Below are 19,050 nucleotides of genomic sequence, written 5' to 3'. Positions count from 1 at the left end.
CATATTCACTCCTTCCACCTCTGCCTTCACACCTCTTTTACTACTCTTTCTTCACTCATTCTTTCCACATGTCCAAACCATCCTAATACTCTTTCATCAACCCTATCTCCTGGCTCATTTCCACCCCTGTTCTCCTCCTCACCTCCTCATTTCTCACTCTATCTAGCCTATTAACCCCTATCATACTTCTCAGACATTTCATCTCAAACACATTCAAACTCCTTCTCTCTTCCTCTCTTATGTTCCATGTTTCTGCCCCATACAATGCTGTTAGCATAATCACTCCTTCATATAACCTCCTCTTAGCATCCATTCCCAGATGTCTATTTCTCATTACACATTTTATCCCACCAAGGCATTTATTCGCTTCTCTCAATCTATATTCTACCTCCACCCCCACTCCTCTCTTTCCTGCCATGTTCACACCCAAGTATCTAAAACTATCCACTTCCTCCAGTCTCTCACCCTTAATGTTCATTTCCAGTCTGCTGTCACTCTCTCCCCTTGCACATCTCATCACCTTACTTTTGCCCACATTTATCTTCAGCTTCCTTCTTTCACACATCTTCTCAAGCTCTATCACTAACTTCCTCAATCCCTCCTCTGATCTTGCTACAAGCACAGTGTTGTCAGCAAACAACAACTGGCTTATTTCCCACTTTTCTACATTTTCTTTAACCATCTCCAACCCCTGACCCACTACCTTTGCATTCACCTCTCACACCACCCCATCCATGTATAGATTGAACAGCCAGGGCGACATAACACAACCCTGACGAAGTCCCACCTTTACCTCAAACCATTCACTCTCTCCATTTCTAATCCTAACACAAGCTCTACTACTCTCATAAAAACTGCTCTTAACAGCTTTCCTCCTATCCCATATATCTGTAGTACCTCCCACAGTGCCTTCCTGTCTACCCTGTCGTAAGCCTTTTCCAGATCCATAAAAGCCCAAAAAGCACCCTTATCTTTTCCTATAGCTTTTTCACATATCTGTATTATCACAAAATCTGATCTACACAACCCGTCTTAAATCCACACTGTTCCTCACCAATTACTCCCTCTGTTCCTCTCCTAACCCTCTCAATCAAGACCCTCTCATAAGCCTTCACAACTACACTCAACAAGCTGATCCCTCTGAAACTACTACACTCACACTTGTCCCCTTTTCCCTTGTAAAGCAGAACTATACAGGTATTCCTCCAGTCCTCCGGCACTCTACCCTCTCTCAAACATTAAACAACCTCACCAGCCAGTCCACCATAACTGTGCCTCCTTTCTTCAGACATTCTGCATGGCATCCATCCAACCCAGGTGTCTTACCTGCTCTCATCATCTTAACAGCTACTTTCACTTCATCTTTCCCTATTTCTCCTCCATTTTCCTCGCTCATCACTCTCATTTTCTTAGCACTTCCCACTGCAACTACCTTTCCCTCCCTACCCTCCTTCACATTTAGCAACTCCCTAAAATACTCTGCCCATCTTCCTCTCACTGCCTTCTCTTCCATTATCATCTCTCCATCTGCACCTTTTACCTTTTCTTCTCTACTTGATTTGCCTCCTCTTCCTCTTTTAATTTCTTTCCAAAACATCTTTTTACTACTTTCAAAATTTTCTGTCATACTCTTACCCCATTTCACATCTGCTCTCCTCTTTGCTTCCTTTATCTCATGCTTAATTTCCCTTCTCTTTACTTTGTACCTCTCATACGATTCCCTCGTCCTAATTTGTAGCCAATCTATGAATGCCTGTTTCTTCTCTTCTACACCCTTCTTTGCTTCCTCATCCCACCACTCACTACCCTTCCTTCTATTTCCTCCTGCCCTCCTTGTTCCACACACCATCTTTGCACACCTTATAACTCCCTCCTTGAACCATCCCCATTCCTCCTCCACTCCTAGTTTACTCTATCCTTCACTCCCCCCCACTCCTCTCTCAGCTTCTTATATTCCTTCTCCTTTTCTTTTTCATTTAAGCAGTTCACTCTAAGTACCTCCCTACCTTCTGCTCTTTTCCTCTTTCTCCACCTATTCTCCACCCTCAATTTACCTTCCACCAGAAAATGATGTGATATTCCCCCACTCTCTCCCCTTAGAACATGTACATCCTTAACCTCTTCAGTACGGGCCTTAAATCTCGCGGGCAGCAGCCGCTGCCAGCCGTACGTGTCGTAATAATACTCGCATCATAAAATATAGTCACCGCTTATATCGATCGTTCTCTCTTTTACCCGTGAATTTTGATAACCATAGAAAATGTGATTAAAGACAGTTTAGAGAGTATGTAAAAATGCAGGGGCAACTACAATAAATATAATCAAGATGCCGATATGGCAGCCTCACGTATCCACTTGCTCCTCATGCTGCCTACGTATGCGGCACCGTATGGAAGGGGTTAACACTTCCCACCATACTCCTGGTCACCACTATATTAATGCTCTATCTGCCACCCTTCCATCCACCACCCTCTCCCATGTGTACTTATGCTTGACTTTCTTCCTAAACACTGTATTTGCTAACATCAACTCTCTTTCAAGACATATCTCCACCATCATTTCTCCACTACGATTTTTACCTGGAATTCCATACTTCCCAATCACTCTGTCTATTGGTTTGCTTCCTACCCTAGCATTAAGGTCTCCCAATACAACTACATTTGTGGTGATTGGTTTGATGACACCACTATCACCACTAGTTGATACTAGACAGTGATACTAGTCGATACTAGTTTTCGTCATCGCATCGCGTGCTGGGCATGATACATCATACGCTGGGCCCTTCTCGAGCCATAAAAACATTCTCAAGCCATGTGTTGTGTTGCTGAAGTAGTATTTCTGTAATAGGCACATGATAAGATGTTTACGAAAAGGCATGTGTTCCCATTGGCCAATTTTAGTATACAGAAAGATTTGGAGCCAATCAAAATTAGTTGTAGGAGGAGCCTATATCATTCAGAGGTTTCCTTCTGGCCATCAACAGAGAAAAAGTCAGTCTTCTGTGATATTCTTAAAAAGTTACAACAGAGTCAAGTTCAGTTCTATCAGTTCAAGAAGAGATTGTGTTAATTCAGAGAACTAAGAAATAGTGAGTCCGTGAGTACGCTCATTGATTAGCGGTTACAGTTAGAACTACAACCAGGATGTTGTAAGGTCTGTATGATTAAGGCTATAAGTCCAGCCTCCACACACCCATACACATCACAGTCATTCACTATTTTGAATTTAAATTAATAAAATCACATAATAAAAGTCACATATTTAGGAAACATTAGTCTTATTCACCACCAAATGTAAATTGATAATTACATGTACCTACGTTTGTATTCCTTGTTGATTTAACCATCTCAGCCAAAGCTACCATTTACTTAAACTTACTTATAATTATTTGTAAACAAGGAGCACGACACATTGACATTTCTCCCTAATCCTTCTATGCATTCATTTATATCTACCCAAAAAGCCTCCCTTTCCTCTATGCTCTTCTCACTACCAGGCCCATACACACTTACAAAAACCCATATTTCCCTTTCCAGCTTCACCTTCATCCACATCAACCTTGATGTAACCTCCTTCCACTCCACTACACTCTTACTTATCTCTTCACTTACTAGTATAGCCACCCCTTCTCTCCCTCGTCCCCTCTTCACTCCTGAGTACCTCCCAGCTACACTCCCAAACTCACACTCGCCCTTCCTTTTCATTTTAGTTTCACTCAAAGCCAGCACATCCATCTTTCTTCTCACAAACATACTGCCTATCTCTTCCCTTTTACTCTCATCTGTACCACATCCATGCACATTAAAAGACCCAAACCTTAGGGTACTGGTTGGAAGACTCCCAGACCCTCTTGTGCCTTTACTTTTTTTTTTAGGAATGTCCCCTTTGAGGCTACAGGTAGTAGGACTCCTAATCCCATCCCCCATCCTGTTTTTTGTCGCCTTTTACGACTCAAGTGGAAAGACTTGGTGGTAGCATTCTCTTCCCCCACCACCGGGTAGGCAAAAAAAGGAAATGAATATTCAGAGAAATGGTACAGGACAGTAACATAGGGTTGGGGGACAGCATAATGGAGGGACAGTCGCAGTATAATAAAAGTGTCATCATTTCTCTATGAAAAGAGTCCTCCACTATCACAGACAAAATGATGTGTGGCTCTGGTCCATTGGGGTGCCCCAAATAGACCCCAAAGTATCAACTGCATGCTACTTTGCTACAATAACATGCAGCCAATACCTCAGACGTAGGTAAAAATAACAGTAAGTTCAATTACAAGTTATTTGGAAATTCATTAACAAAAATGGATAGTGAAAAGGATCTCGGCGTAATTATCAGTAACAATCTCAAATCATTTAAGCAGTGTATTTCAGCCTCTAAGAAAGCAAATAAGATTCTAGGGTTGACTGCATGATCTTTTCGATTCAAAAGCCCATCTCTCATTAACAAGCTAAATAAATCGTTAGTTCATCCACATTTGGAATATGCTGTTTCCGTATGGTCACCTAATCTCATTAACCTCTTCAGTACAGGCCAAAATCTCGTGGGCAGCATTAGCTGCCAGACGTACGATGTGTCGTAATAATACTCGCATCATAAAATATAGTCACCGCTTATATCGATCGTTCTCTCTTTCACCCGTGAATTTTGATAACCATAGAAAATGTGATGAAGACAGTTTAGAGAGTATGTCATTACGCAGGGGCAACTACAATAAATATAACCAAGACGTCGATATGGCAGCCATGCGTATCCACTTGCTCCTCATGCCGCCTACGTATGCGGCACCGTATGGAAGGGGTTAAAGACATTGACAGATTAGAAAAAGTACAACGGCGAACCACAAAACTGATTCCAAATATCAAAGATAAATCATACAAAAATGGACTAAAACATAAGAATCTGTTTTCCCTAAAAAAGCATAGACTCAAAGGTGATTTGACACAGGTCTTTAAGATTCTAAAGGGAATTGACATCAAAAGTGACAACATTTTCACACTGAATGAGAATCCGATAAGAAACAATGGTCTCAAACTGTCAGGATATAGATTTAATTTGGAAGTGGGTAGAAACAACTTTGCCAACTGTGTAGTTAATGAATAGAACACACTTCCTGCAGAGGCAGTGCAATGTAGTTCAGTTCAAAGCTTTAAGATTCATTTAGATAAATACCTAAGCAAGATGCTGTAATGACTACCATTTATTTTATATTACAGGGGTCCCTCAAATAACACGCATTCGAATAACATGGATTCAATCATACGCGGATTTTATTTCAAAACCATCTCAAATGTAGAGAACCGTTTTAAAATTCGCGCCGAGTCGGGGACGCATACGCACACACGCGGCAACATCGCAAACAATTTTACCGCCCTAACCTGTTGATGTGTAATGTTTCTTTCGTTTGGAACACAACTAATAAGTCTGATAATGACTGCGCTTGTCGTGTCTTAATTTCTCTTATGAGGTTCTTGTTGTTGTTGTTGTTGTCGTTCCCTAGACTGTCTGTCCGAGCAGTCCCGTCTCCCCAAGGAATGCCATAGCCGAAACTGGGTTTTCCCACAAATCCTTTATAGAGCGTATGTTGTGTTGTTTGCGTGCATGATTGCGTATAATGCAGTCTTCCATTATGTGTTGTATGGTATGGGGTGAAGTGTTACATCCTGGGCAGCTGTTCACAATGCGCTCATCCAGCCTCTTCTGGTAGCTTAGAAGTGCTGGGTGGTGACCGCATCGCAGTCTGGCCAAGTGGACACTGTCCTTTCGTGGGAGAGAGGATTCAGAAGGGTGGATATCAGGGGGTCTGGCATGCAGCAGTGTGTTGTCTTTCAGTGTGTTAATGGAGAGGTGAGTGATATGATTATGAATATGTTTCCGAAGGCTGGTATTTGGTGGTTGTGGAGGAAGAGAAGAGAGTATCTGTGCGTGATAAAGGTCTTTGGGTGTTGTTTTAATGTTTCTTGGTGTGTGTGGGTGTTCTGCTATGTAGTGTAGCGGGTGTGATGTGTTTGTGGTGGCCGCGGCAAGTGTTTGTGTGCCTCTCATGTCGAGGTGGTCCTTGACTTTGAGGACTTTTGTTTCATGGTGTAAATGGTCTGTAGGTGTTGTAGTTGTGCAGCCTGTAATTGTTTTTAGGGCTTTGTTTTGTATGATTTGAAGGGTGTTGTGGTGTGTCTCACTGAGATTAGGAGCCCATGCAGGACTCGCATAATTCAACACTGAGCGTATGCATTGTTTGTATATTGTTATATTAGTTTCTTTGTTTTGTCCAAATGTTGTTCCAGTGATTGACTTAAGTGCGTTAAGTCTAGGTGTGCATTTGTTTTTTATGTTTGTGATGTGTTGTTTGAAAGACATGGATGTATCGTATGTTACACCAAGAATTTTCGGTGTGTTTGTGTGTGGTATTAGAGTGTGGTTGATGTAGAGATGAGGTATGTATTTGTGTTCTTTTGTCCAGTTGGTGAGAAGTGTTGCTGTAGATTTGGTTGGAGCTATTTTGAGGTTCTTGTTACTGGCGGTGGTGGTTTGGGAGATCAAAAACAGACATATACACGCTTACACACGTGTAGACACGCACATGTAGACATGTGTTAGACAACCAGTGTATGTTGTGAATGCGCGTGCGTGTACACACAAATATGAACACAGACACACGCATGTACATGCTTACTTGTACATGTTAACACAGACACATACACGCACGCACACACACACACTTCAACAAACGGACGGCATAGAAGACGTTCTGAAGAAAATTGAAGTTTCGTGGATCCCAAAGCAAAGAGAAGTGCCTATTGTATTTGCAGGGTGGGGGGAAAATTGCTCGTGGGGTAGTGGGAAAGTAGGGAAAGAGGAGAAGGGGAGGGATTGCTGGGGAAATGGAAGGAAATGAGGAAGGAGTAGACTTGGCCCAGGCAGACAGGCAAAAGGTAAACAAACGGCCCCCCGATCAGCTGAGCGACGATGAAATGTCTAATAAAAATGTAAAGATTAGAAGTATAGATAAGAGCAATACAGTAGAAAGTGATGAGAATATTTTCCAGGGATTTAAAGAGGGTGGGGGGGACACAAACCCCCCCCGACTGACAAGACTAGAAGAGAAGGTCGATAAGATGATCGAGGACTTGGAGCGTAGGTTCGGTCATGTTAACAACATTCTACAAAGGGTTGAAAAATTGGAAGAACTAGAGAAGGCGAACAAAAACTTAACTGATGAAATAGAAAACCTGAAAAGACAGTTAAAAGAAGTAAAGGTGGAGAATGAGGAATTGAAGAGGAATAGTAAAGAAAACAGAGAGGGATGGAAGTCGATAAAAGAAAACAGTAAAGTTGCATTTACTGATATAATTAAACAGCAAATGAGAGAACAAACTGAAGACTCAGTTATTAAAGTGATGAGACAGAAGGAGAATATAGTAAGAGACTTAGCTGACAAAAAGAAATGTATAATTATATTAGGAATGGAAGAGAAACATAACCCAGATAGAACCTCAAGAACCAATGAGGAAAATGAAAAAGTAAGCAGTTTACTAAAATTAGTTCAGGAAGATGAACCAGAAATTATGAAGGAAATTGAGGAAAAATTCAGGCTCGGAAAGTATAGTACAGATAAGACCAGACCAATTAAGATTAAATTCAGGTCACAAACGACGGCAGAGAATATCTTATCCAAAACAGGGAAACTAGCAACAAGTGAACAATATAAAAAGGTATGGATAAAAAGGGAAATGAATAAAGAGGAAAGAGAGGAAGAAAAGCAGAAAAGACTTGAAGCTAAGAAAAAAAACGAGAGCAGAACGGAGTCAGAGAAAGAGAGATTCTATTGGAGAGTAGTGAATATGAAACTAAGGCAGTTCGACATACAAGAGAAAAACAAAAGGGAAACAGAGAACACAATGGAAGGGACAGAAAACTAAGAGTGTCTTACACAAATATAGATGGATTAATAACAGGATTGAATGAGCTGAATGATTATTTGAAAGAAAAAGAACCGGACATAATGGGAATTGTAGAAACAAAATTAAAAGGCCCACTACCACCCAACAGTGTAGGACATGATGCATATAATTATTGGATTAGAAACAGAGAGAAAAAGCAAGGGGGTGGAGTTATGTTCCTGACTAAGAAGGATATAAACGTGAAGGGTGTCATATATGGAAAGAATACAGTAGAGATGATTATGATAGAAGTGGAAGACAGAGATAAGAAGAGCAGAAAATTTGTGATAAATTATGTGCCTCCGAAAACAGCCTCATGGGAGGAGAGTGAACATAAAAGTATGTTAGAGGACACAAAGATAACATTAAATAAAATAATGGAAGATGGAGGAAGAATAGTTATAATGGGCAACTTTAATTGCAAAGAAATCTGCTGGGAAGAAATGACAGTAAAGGGTGGAGACGGCTCATGGGGAAACGCTCTACTTGAGATGATTACTGACCATACAATGACACAATGGATACAGGAGAACACCAGGTATAGAAATGAAGAAGAACCATCGAGACTAGACTTAATAATTACATCTGAACCTAGAATAGTGGACAAGATTGAATATAAAACACCAATAAGTAAAAGTGACCACATATTGATTGAACTGGAACTTAATGAAGAAAAATATAGGAAAAGAAATGAGCAATATAGAAAAGGAAGAATGATGTATGAAAAAACAAACTTTGATAAAATAAGAGAATTCTTTCAACAAGAAAACTGGGAAGAAATATACAAAGAAGAAACAACAGTGGAAGAGAAATGGAATATTTTGACAAAAATTTACAAAAAAGGAGTGGAAAAGTATGTCCCAAGACAAAAACAAGAAAAAGAATATGTAAAATGCTGGTACAACAAAAGTTGTAGGGAGTTAAAAGACAAAAGAGACAAAGCCTGGACCAGATGGAAAAAAGACAGAAGACCTGAAAAATGGAAAATATATACCGGTTATAGAAATGAATATGTACAAACGTGCAGAGAGGAAAAGAGAAAATATGAAAAAGATGTCATAGAAAAGTGTAAAGATCAACCAAAACTATTCTACAGATTTGTAAACAATAAACTGAAAAACAAACAAGACTTGGAGAAATTAAGACAAGAGGGAGTTGAATACACTGAGGAAATGGAAATGGCGGAAATTATGAACAAACATTTTAAATCAGTGTTTACACGGGAGAACATACAACCTGAAGAGATTGAATGGAAAGAGAAAGTCCCCCCTATGGAAGAAATAGAAGTAACAAAGAATGAAATATTGACACACTTGAGTAATCTTGATGTCAGAAAATCGCATGGACCAGATGATATAGCAAACTGGATTCTGAAAGAATGCAGGAATGAACTGGCAGACAAAATACATAGCATACTAAACAGTTCCTTGAAAGATGGAAAAGTTCCAGAAGATTGGAAAAAAGCAAATATAGTACCTATATATAAAGGAGGAAATAAAGAAGAACCTACAAAATATAGACCAGTCTCTCTAACAAGTACAATAGCAAAAATTTGTGAAAGAATTATCAAAAGTAGATGGGTAAAATATTTAGAAAAAAACAAAGTGTTAAATCCAAGGCAATTTGGATTCAGACAAGGACGATCATGCGTCACCAATTTAATATGTTTCTATTCAAGGCTAATAGATATAATACAAGAAAGAGATGGATGGGCGGACTGTGCATTTCTAGACCTAAAGAAAGCTTTTGACAAAGTACCACATAAGAAGTTGCTTACGAAATTAGAAACTGAAGGAGGAATACAGGGAAAACTACTAAATTGGATGGAAGACTTTTTGCAAGAAAGAAAAATGAGAGTGATAAGAAACCAGCACTCAAAATGGGATGAAGTAATAAGCGGTGTTCCGCAGGGAACAGTTCTGGCCCCAATAATGTTTGCTATATATATTAATGATATGGATGAAGGAATTGAAAGCTATATGAGCTTCTTTGCAGATGATGCAAAACTACTGAAAAGAGTGAAAACTGAAGAAGATTGTGAATCACTACAGAGAGATCTAAATATAGTACAGGAATGGAGTAGGAAGTGGGAGATGGAGTTCAATACAAAAAAGTGTAGTATAATGGAATTTGGAAAAAGCAAAAACAGAATAACAGGAGCATATAAATTGGGAGAAGAACGAATAAAAAAAGTAGAAAATGAAAAGGACCTGGGAGTCATTGTTATGAATAATATGTCACCTGAGAAACATATAAATAAGATTTTTGGAGAAACTTATAATTTAATAAGAACAATCAAAGTTGCATTTACATACCTGGATGAAGAAATGGTGACGAAAATCCTAATCACCCTGATAAGACCAAGATTGGAATATGCAGCAACGATATGGTCACCAAGTACAAAAAAATGTATAAAAAAACTTGAAAGAATACAAAGAGCAATTACAAAACTGGCACCAACACTCTCAAAACTATCATATGAAGAGAGACTAGAAAAACTTGAACTACAGACACTAGAGCAAAGAAGAGAGAGAGGAGATTTGATAGCTATTTACAGAATCATGAAAGGCATAGAAATTACTGATAGAGAGAATCTGATAAAATGGGATGACAGAAATACAAGAGGACACGGAAAGAAAATAAAAAAAGACAGCCATAGAAGACTTGAAAAAGAACAGCTTTCCTCACAGAGTAATAAACAGTTGGAACAAGTTAGATGAGAAAGTGGTGTGTGCAAAAACAATACATGAATTTAAAAATAGTTTAGATAAAATGAGATATGAAGACGGGACACCACGAGCATAGCTCCCCTTCCCGTAAAATACAACTAGGTAAATACATACACATACATACGGTTCTCGGTATTTAATATGGAAAGTCAGCATACGCGGATTTGGTCATATGTGGTAATTTCAGGAACCTAACCCCCGCGTTATTTGAGGGACTCCTGTATTTGTTTCTTTGTTATTGTTTGGTTATTATTTGCTTGATTTTTATTTATTATTAATTATCTGTCAATTTATTATTATTTACTATTTACCTGTTTGTTTATTATTTAACTATACATATGCATTTATTTTATTATTATTTATATTATTCTAATATTTATTTATTTTTATTTCATTTTATCATTGTTATAATTTTTTTTCCACATCTGACCTGGTTATGAACAGAAAGGTATCCTGTTGGGGTGCTTGAAAAGAAAGAATAAGAAAAGGAGGAAAAGGAAAATGAGGAAGACCACAATTGCCAGTTACATGTTTTGTATGAGAGAAGTGGAAGAAAAATTGCGGAAGTCATATATACAAAATCTTAAGGTTTAGTCCACACTCTTCAAACTAACATAAGAACAAAGATTGTCCAAACTCGAACTACCAACCCTGGAACAAAGAAGAGAAAAAGGAGATCTACTGACCATCTACAGGATTATGAAAGGGATGGAAGTCCTTGATAGAGATGATTTACTCATGTGGGATAAAAGAAAAACCAGACACGAAAAGAAACTTAAAAAGGATAGTCATAAAAGAGATCTGAAAAAGAATAGTCTCCCACACAGTGGTGGATATTTGGAATAAATTGGATGAGGAAACAGTGAGTGCAAAAACTATACAAGAATTTAAGAACAAACTTCATGCTGAAAGATACAAAGATGGGTAACTACGAGCATAGCTCTCTTCCCATAAAATACAACTAGGTATATAGCAATTAGATGAGCAATTGGATGGCTCTTCTTCCTGATTTTCTTACAGTCAAATGTCAGTGATATTTTAGTATCCTGAACAACTCTATCTGAAGTCTATAACTAACCTTCTTTTGACATCAACATCTTTTGCCTCCTTTCTTGTTTCAGGTAGTGACTTTCTGAGTGCAAAACGAAGTCCTGCTCTCTTAACAGCATCTTGAGAAACTTTCAAATTGTCTATGAGCACATCTGGACCATCATACTGTTCACTATTTTCCACATACAGAAAAATTTCATAAAGTTCATCTGAAACCAAAATGTACATTAGGTCTATGAGCATATACACACTAATCAAATATAATTTTTTTTAATAATAAAAATAAACTCCAGCATACAGATCATTACTGCCTTAATTATGAATATATGTATGATTTATCTACATACAGTAAGTGCACCATGCTTTGCATCTAATTGGAGAGGGAAAAAAAGAAGAAAAAAGTGATACTCAGAAGATGAATGGCAGATTCGAGGAGGGAAATATAAAAGAAGGAAAAAAGTTAAAAGTAGTCACTCCTCACATTATACCTGTTTTGAAACCTAACAAGCCCACTGAAAACCCTGTATCACACTGATATCACCTTGTATCTCACTGATATCCACAATATCCAAACTAATGGAAAGGCTGATAGCAGCAAGAATTAAATCAGGAATACCCATATCTCCCAACTAATGTAGATTCAAGGAACACAACCCCACCAGCAAACTAATGACAAACATCACATAAGTACTGGCATAATAAAAAAAAAACAGTCATGGAAGCCATTAATATAAAAGAGGATTCTGACAAGGTTCCAAGATAATCCAAAAAGATAAGTGGGGTACATATTTATGACATTGAAAAGTGATTAATCAACTTTATAGCAGGAAGAATGTGCAGAGTAACCCAAAACAACCAAATCTCAGGAAAAAATTGACACAATGGAGTCCCTCAGGGTGCTATAGTTTCACCATTTCTGTTCAATCTCTTCATGAGTAATCTTCCAGTTACAGAACCAGAACTAAACACCAACATTATTCTCATATACAGATGACCTGAAAATAATAACCCAGTGCATTAAATATAAAATAATAGTAAAGAACACCTGAGCCTACTTGAACTAGAACATTGGCTCAAAAAATAACAGAATGAAAGCTTCACTCCAAAATTAACATTAACAGTGCTCACATTGGACAACTATGAATCAAAAGACTACACTATGATAAGATTAAATGGCCAAATCCTTCCACTGGAAAAGAATATTAAAGTTCTGGGCTTCACACTTGATACTCGTATGATTTCTGGCCCACATATCAGACCTAACAGCAAAAATCAACAAGGAAACAAACCTACTTAAATTCATCACAAGCACTGATTGTGGAAAATAGAAACTATCAACCATCTGTAAGCAATTCATAAGAACCACTGTAGACTATGTCTCCTCAGCATGGTTTCCAACAATCAGCAAGTTGAACACAAACTTTACAGAATGAAGCACTGAGAGTAATAAAAGGTACACCAAAACCATCCTTATTGAATGCCTTAATATAGAAACCAAAATCCTCTGCATGAAACACCACATGAAAATTGTAAGAACAAAATTCTATGCCAGAATCCTAAACACCACACACCCTTCACACTATATTTCACAAACATCAACATAATGATAAAAAAACAAAAAAAAACACAGAAGCATATTACTCAAACATTTAGAGCAAAGTACCACCTCCACACAAAAGAGATAATTTATTAAAATGGAACAACAGAAAAACAAGAGGACATGAAAAGAAACTCAAAAAGGATAATTATAGAAGAAATCTGAAAAAGAATAGCTTCCCACATAGAGTCGTGGATACCTGGAATAAATTACGGTATATAAGGAAACAGTGTGTGTAAACACTATTCAAGATTTTAAGAAAAATCTTGATAATGAAAGATACAAAGGCGGATCACCATGAGCATAGCTCCCTTCCTGTATAATACAACTAGGTAAATACAAACAGGACACTAAACAAGCCCTTCAAGACAGACCAGACTCAATACTCCAACAACAATTCCTAGTTATAAACCCCACAGAAAACTTACCACAAGATGTTGGGAAACTTGATGGACTACTGTGCCCCTATTCCATGAGAATTCTACATACATATCATCCTGTAAATCAACACAATTTCTGGTGATGATTTCCATCTAATGATACTCCTATGTTACAAATCTATCATTCATTACCCACCTATATCTCTTTGAATACTATCTGCTAGTTCTTGTACTGTCATGTTCTTCCATATGGTCACAATCTTGGGTTTTTCCTTCAAATCTTTATCGTTATTTGGTCCTCTCTGTTAAAAATACATTAATCTTATAGGAAATATAATTGTAACAGAAAACAAAAACAAATACATGTCAGTAGATATGGGAAAAAATAGATTTTCCAACATTCCATAATATATTTGTACCATGGGCTAATGACACCTGAAAGGGAGTCCTGCAAGATGGACATCAGGAAATTAATCTCTTTGCTGCCCATCTTCAAAACCCATCAAAACCCTCACTCTGTCTGGAGGCTGACACTTCCTCTCCTCAACAAGTCCCAACTTCAACTGTATCACTTCCACCAATGAATTAAATGACTATCTGGAAATAGAAAAACCTGACATTATGGGAATTGTGGAGACAAAACTGAAAGACCCTCTATCAACAAGTATGGTGGGACAAGGTCTATACAACCACTGGGCAAAAAAATAGAACAGATAAACAGGGAGGAGGGGTCACGATATTGACCAAAAAGGGTTTAAACGTGACAAATGATAAATGAAGGCAAATATGTGGAATTAATTATGATTAAAGTTGTAAATAAAAATATGAAAAGCAGAAAATTTGTAGTAGTATATGTGCCACCAAAAACACAGGCCTGGTCTGATAGTGATCATTCTAAATTACTGGAGGACGAAATGAATGTTTTAAATGAGTTACTGAAAGAGGGTGGTAACATAGTAATTATGGGTGACTTTAATGCAAAGGATATAATCTGGGAAGAAATGATAATAAAAGGGGGAGAAGAACTTGGAGCAACATTCTGCTATATATGACCATCAAATATACCTCAACACATTGGGTTAAGGAAAATACTAGATATAGAAACAATGAGGAACTGTTGAAACTAGACTTAGTATTCACTTCTGAACCTGATATTGTGAACAAAATGGAGTATAAGACACCAATTGGGAAGAGTGACCACATACTAATAGAGTTTGAATTAAAAGAACAAAACAATGTGAGAAGGAATGAAAAACATAGAGAAGGAAGGTTAATGTACAACAAAACGGATTTTGTAAAACTTAGAAAAAAATTCCAAAACACAAACTGGGATAAATTTTCCAAAGAGGAAACAAAGATGGAAGACAAATGGAACATATTTAAAGAAAAGTACAAGGAAGGAATTGATAAATATGTACCAAAGAAGAAGCAAAAAGAGATTTATATAAAGTGTTGGTATAACAAAAGGTGCAGTGAGGCTAAAGACAGAAGAGACAAAGCCTGGAAAAGATGGAAAAAAGACAAAAAATATCCAAATGGCAAACATACATAAAACTTAGGAATGAATATGTGAATATACACAGGAAAAAAAAAAGAATCTATGAAAAAGATATTATGGACAAATGTAAAGATCAACCTAAACTCTTTTATAGATATGTAAATGATAAATTAAAAGACAAATACAAAATTGTAAAACTGCGTGAAGGAGATAAAGAATATATAGATGACATAGAAATGGCAGAGGTTATGATCAGACATTTCAGGTCTGTTTTTACAATTGAGAGCTCACAAATTTGGGAAGATGGACGAGAAAGATCCCCTCAAATGAAAGAAATAAAGGTAACACAGAAAGAAATAAGAGACCAAATAAAAAACCTAGATGTTAGGAAATCATATGGACTGGATGGAATTGCAAATTGGATACTGAAATAGTGTATAGATGAACTAATGGACAAATTATACAAGATAATAAACTTCTCACTCAAAGAAGGAAAGGTACCACAAGATTGGAAAGATGCAAACATCGTACTAATATATACAGGAGGAAACAAAGAAGATCCTACAAACTTCAGACCGGTATCCCTTACAAGCACAGTAGCAAAAATATACAAGAAAGTTTTCAGGAGCAAATGGATCAAACACTTGGAAGAGAATAAAATATTGAACCCTAAACAAGAAGCTAAAGAAGGACAGTTACAAATGAGATTTGAAAAAGAATAGCTTCTCACACAGTGATTGATGTCTGGAACAAACTAAATGGGGAAAAGTGAGTGCCAAAACTATACGAGATTTTAAGAACAAACTGGATGTGGAGGAATACAAAAGCTGGTTACTACGAGCATAGCTCTCATCCCGTTAAATACAACTAGGTAAATACATAGGAGGGGCTGACAACCATCAATGGTTCCCCTCCTTCTTCTACAAGTTTATTACAGAGAACCTGTCCAATATTAATACAGCACAATGACCCAAAAAAAAATTCAAGAGAGATCTATGTAAGGACCCAAGGACTATCGTCAGCCACTGTGGAGCTGTAGGTTTCCAGTCACTTAAAACTGAGTCAACAAACATCATTATTTTATGGACCAAAGGCCCTTTCCCACTTACAAGGGAAGCTGGTCAAATCAAAGCATACATCTACTTCAGAAATTAACCTCTTCAATACAAGTCAAATTCTTGCACACAGCATCAGATGCCTGATGTATGATGATTCAATGATACATCACAAAACTCGCAATATAAAATATATGGTCGCTGTTGATTTACTTGTTCTTTTTCATTCTACATACATACACATACCAAAGGCTTTTTCCCTCTTACATGGGGGGGTAGCCAAAAAGAAAAAGGCATAGAAAATACTCCTACCCATTTCATTTCCCATATATTCCACTCCCCTCCACCCTCCTATCTTGGCACCTCCTGGATGATGGGTCATCCCTGCATCCTGTCCACTGCCCTGGGTCAGAAGCAGTGTCGCTATCTTTTTCATTCTGAGTAACAATAAACACAGAATTTTGAGATCACTCATCTACAACTACAAAATTAATATAATGAGGATGACAATGCCAGCATCCTTGTATACCCACTCGTGCCTCATGACATTGTATGGAGGAGGTTAAAACCAAACCACCCCTACTATTTGAGTATTCAGATAAGAGGGGTGGTTTGGTTTTAACCTCTTCCATATGATGACACCTATGTAGGTGTCATGAGGCAAAAGTGGGAATGCGAGGATGCCAGTGTTGTCACCTTGTCTGCAACCACACTGCTTTGGTACTATGCAGTGAAGCAAAGCACAACATACACTTATTAGGACCCAACATCTGATTTAACTCCACTGCTTTGTCATTAGGCAATCCTCCTTATCCACCCATCTATAAAGTAGAAGAGGACATCCTCAAGGGGCTCACCCATTCATCCATTCATTCCTATCTTTTGCACTCTTTCTCTTCTGCTTGAAAGGTAACACACTCTTCATTCTTACCATATGCCCAAACTACATCAATACTAGTCTACCCAATCCAGCAGATTGTTTTAAACACACTTTTTCTGCCCCACCTTTGCATTTCTCTCACTATCCATTACTGAAAAATTTCTTTTTCAGACACCATATCTCAGAAATATTAATTCTATTTCAGCTTTAAACAAGAAAATAACATTTATTTAAAAAATAACCCCTTTCAATACCAAACAAGTTACCATATATCTGAATGAAATAATGAAGTGATTTATCTATATACCAAAGGTTCTGATACGAGGGGTCCACCATGACCCAACCCACTCCACTTCATCACCCATTTCTTTCCCTTTTATCTTAACTCCTTGTAGATGAAAGGTCATCCCTGTCACCCACTGGTTGGATCAAAAGCAATCCAGCTAGACACCACACATCCACAGGGATCAAGGTAAATTTTTTGAAATCAATGACTCAAAATAAATTGCTCAAAAAATAATTTCTCAAACTATCAATTGCTAAGAGTATTACAGAAATTTTGAAAGCAATAAAAAGATGTTTTGGAAATAAATTAAAAGAGGAAGAGGAGACAAATCAAGTGGAGGAAAAAAAGGTAAAAGGTGCAAATGGAGTGATGATAATGGAAGAGAAGGCAGTAAGAAGAAGATGGGCAAAGTATTTTTGAGTTGCTAAATGTAAAGGAGGATAGGGAGGGAAAGGTACTTGCAGTGATAAGTGCTAAGAAAATGATGGTGATGAGTGAGGAAAATGGAGGAGAAATAAGGAAAGATGAAGTGAGGGCAGTTAAGATGATGAGAGCAGGTAAGGCACCTGGGTAGGATGGATGTCATGCAGAATGTCTGAAAAAAGGAGGTACAGTGATGGTGGACTGACTGGTGAGATTATTTAATGTTTGTTTAAGAGAGAGTAGAGTGCCAGATGACTGGAGGAGTGCTTGTATACACTTTACAAGGGAAAGGGGGACAAGTGTGTGTAGTAGTTTCAGAGGGATCAGCTTGCTAAGTGTAGTTGTGAAGGCTTATGGGAGGGTCTTGATTGAGAGGATTAGGAGAGGAACAGAAGGAGTAATTGGTGAGGAATAGTATGGGTTTAGGACAGGTAGGGGTTGTGTAGATCAGATTTTTATGGTAATACAGATATGTGAGAAAACTATAGGAAAAGGTAAGGATTGGAAGACCCTTGAACATGACCATATAGGTAGTCGCTTGATAGATTTTCTTGGTGACGATTGTAAGTATGAATCATCTTAGTAAGTGTATTTTGAAATATTTCCCAAATCTAATCTATAGGTCTTTCGCTTAAAATTGCCTCCCAATCTGTAAGCTGAAGCTCCTGACATAGTCCTATGAACTGAGCTTTACTAAAATTGGGTATTTTAGATGCACATGTATCTATTCTAATTTTTTTTTAGCAGTTTGAATCTAAGTTGTGGTCGCTATTTGCAATAGTTTCACCAACCTCCACATCGGCTATCATGCTTTCATGGCTAGTGATCAATAGATCGAGTAAGTTTCCATGTCTTGTATTTACCTAGTTGTAATATACGGGAGGGGAGCTATGCTCGTGGTGACCCGTCTTTGTATCTCTCCGCATCAAGTTTTATCATAAAGTCTTGTATAGTGTTTGCACATACTATTTTGTTGTCTAATTTGTTCCATGTATTTATCACTCTGTGTGGAAAACTGTTCCTTTTCAAGTTTTTTCTATAACTATCCTTTTTCAGTTTTTCTCTGTGTCCTCTCGTGGGTTCTTTTACGTGCTGAACTAAGTATTTGTCACTGAGAAAATCTATCAAGTGACTACCTATATGGCCATGTTCAAGGGTCATCCAATCAATGTCAGTAAAATTGAAATCACCCATTATCAATAAGTCCCGGCTGCA

At 37.7% G+C, this 19,050-nt stretch overlaps 1 protein-coding gene across 1 annotated transcript in view; it reads right to left on the bottom strand.

Annotated features, from left to right (window-relative positions):
• mIF2 (mitochondrial translation initiation factor 2) overlaps positions 1-19,050 on the bottom strand; it is a 195,012-nt gene that overhangs the window by 149,759 nt on the left and 26,203 nt on the right. The window contains exons 3-4 of the mRNA XM_076188967.1: positions 13,890-13,995; positions 11,745-11,925 (exon numbers count right to left, since the gene is read on the bottom strand). Of these exons, the coding sequence (XP_076045082.1) occupies positions 11,745-11,925; positions 13,890-13,995 (287 nt within the window). The remainder of the gene's footprint in view (positions 1-11,744; positions 11,926-13,889; positions 13,996-19,050) is intronic.

This window comes from Oratosquilla oratoria, chromosome 8 (assembly GCF_046742065.1).
Source record: "Oratosquilla oratoria isolate Oo_2021 chromosome 8, ASM4674206v1, whole genome shotgun sequence".
Lineage (NCBI taxonomy): Eukaryota > Metazoa > Arthropoda > Malacostraca > Stomatopoda > Squillidae > Oratosquilla > Oratosquilla oratoria.
Note: the sequence above shows the minus strand (reverse complement) of the source record. Positions and strands in the feature narration are given on the sequence as shown.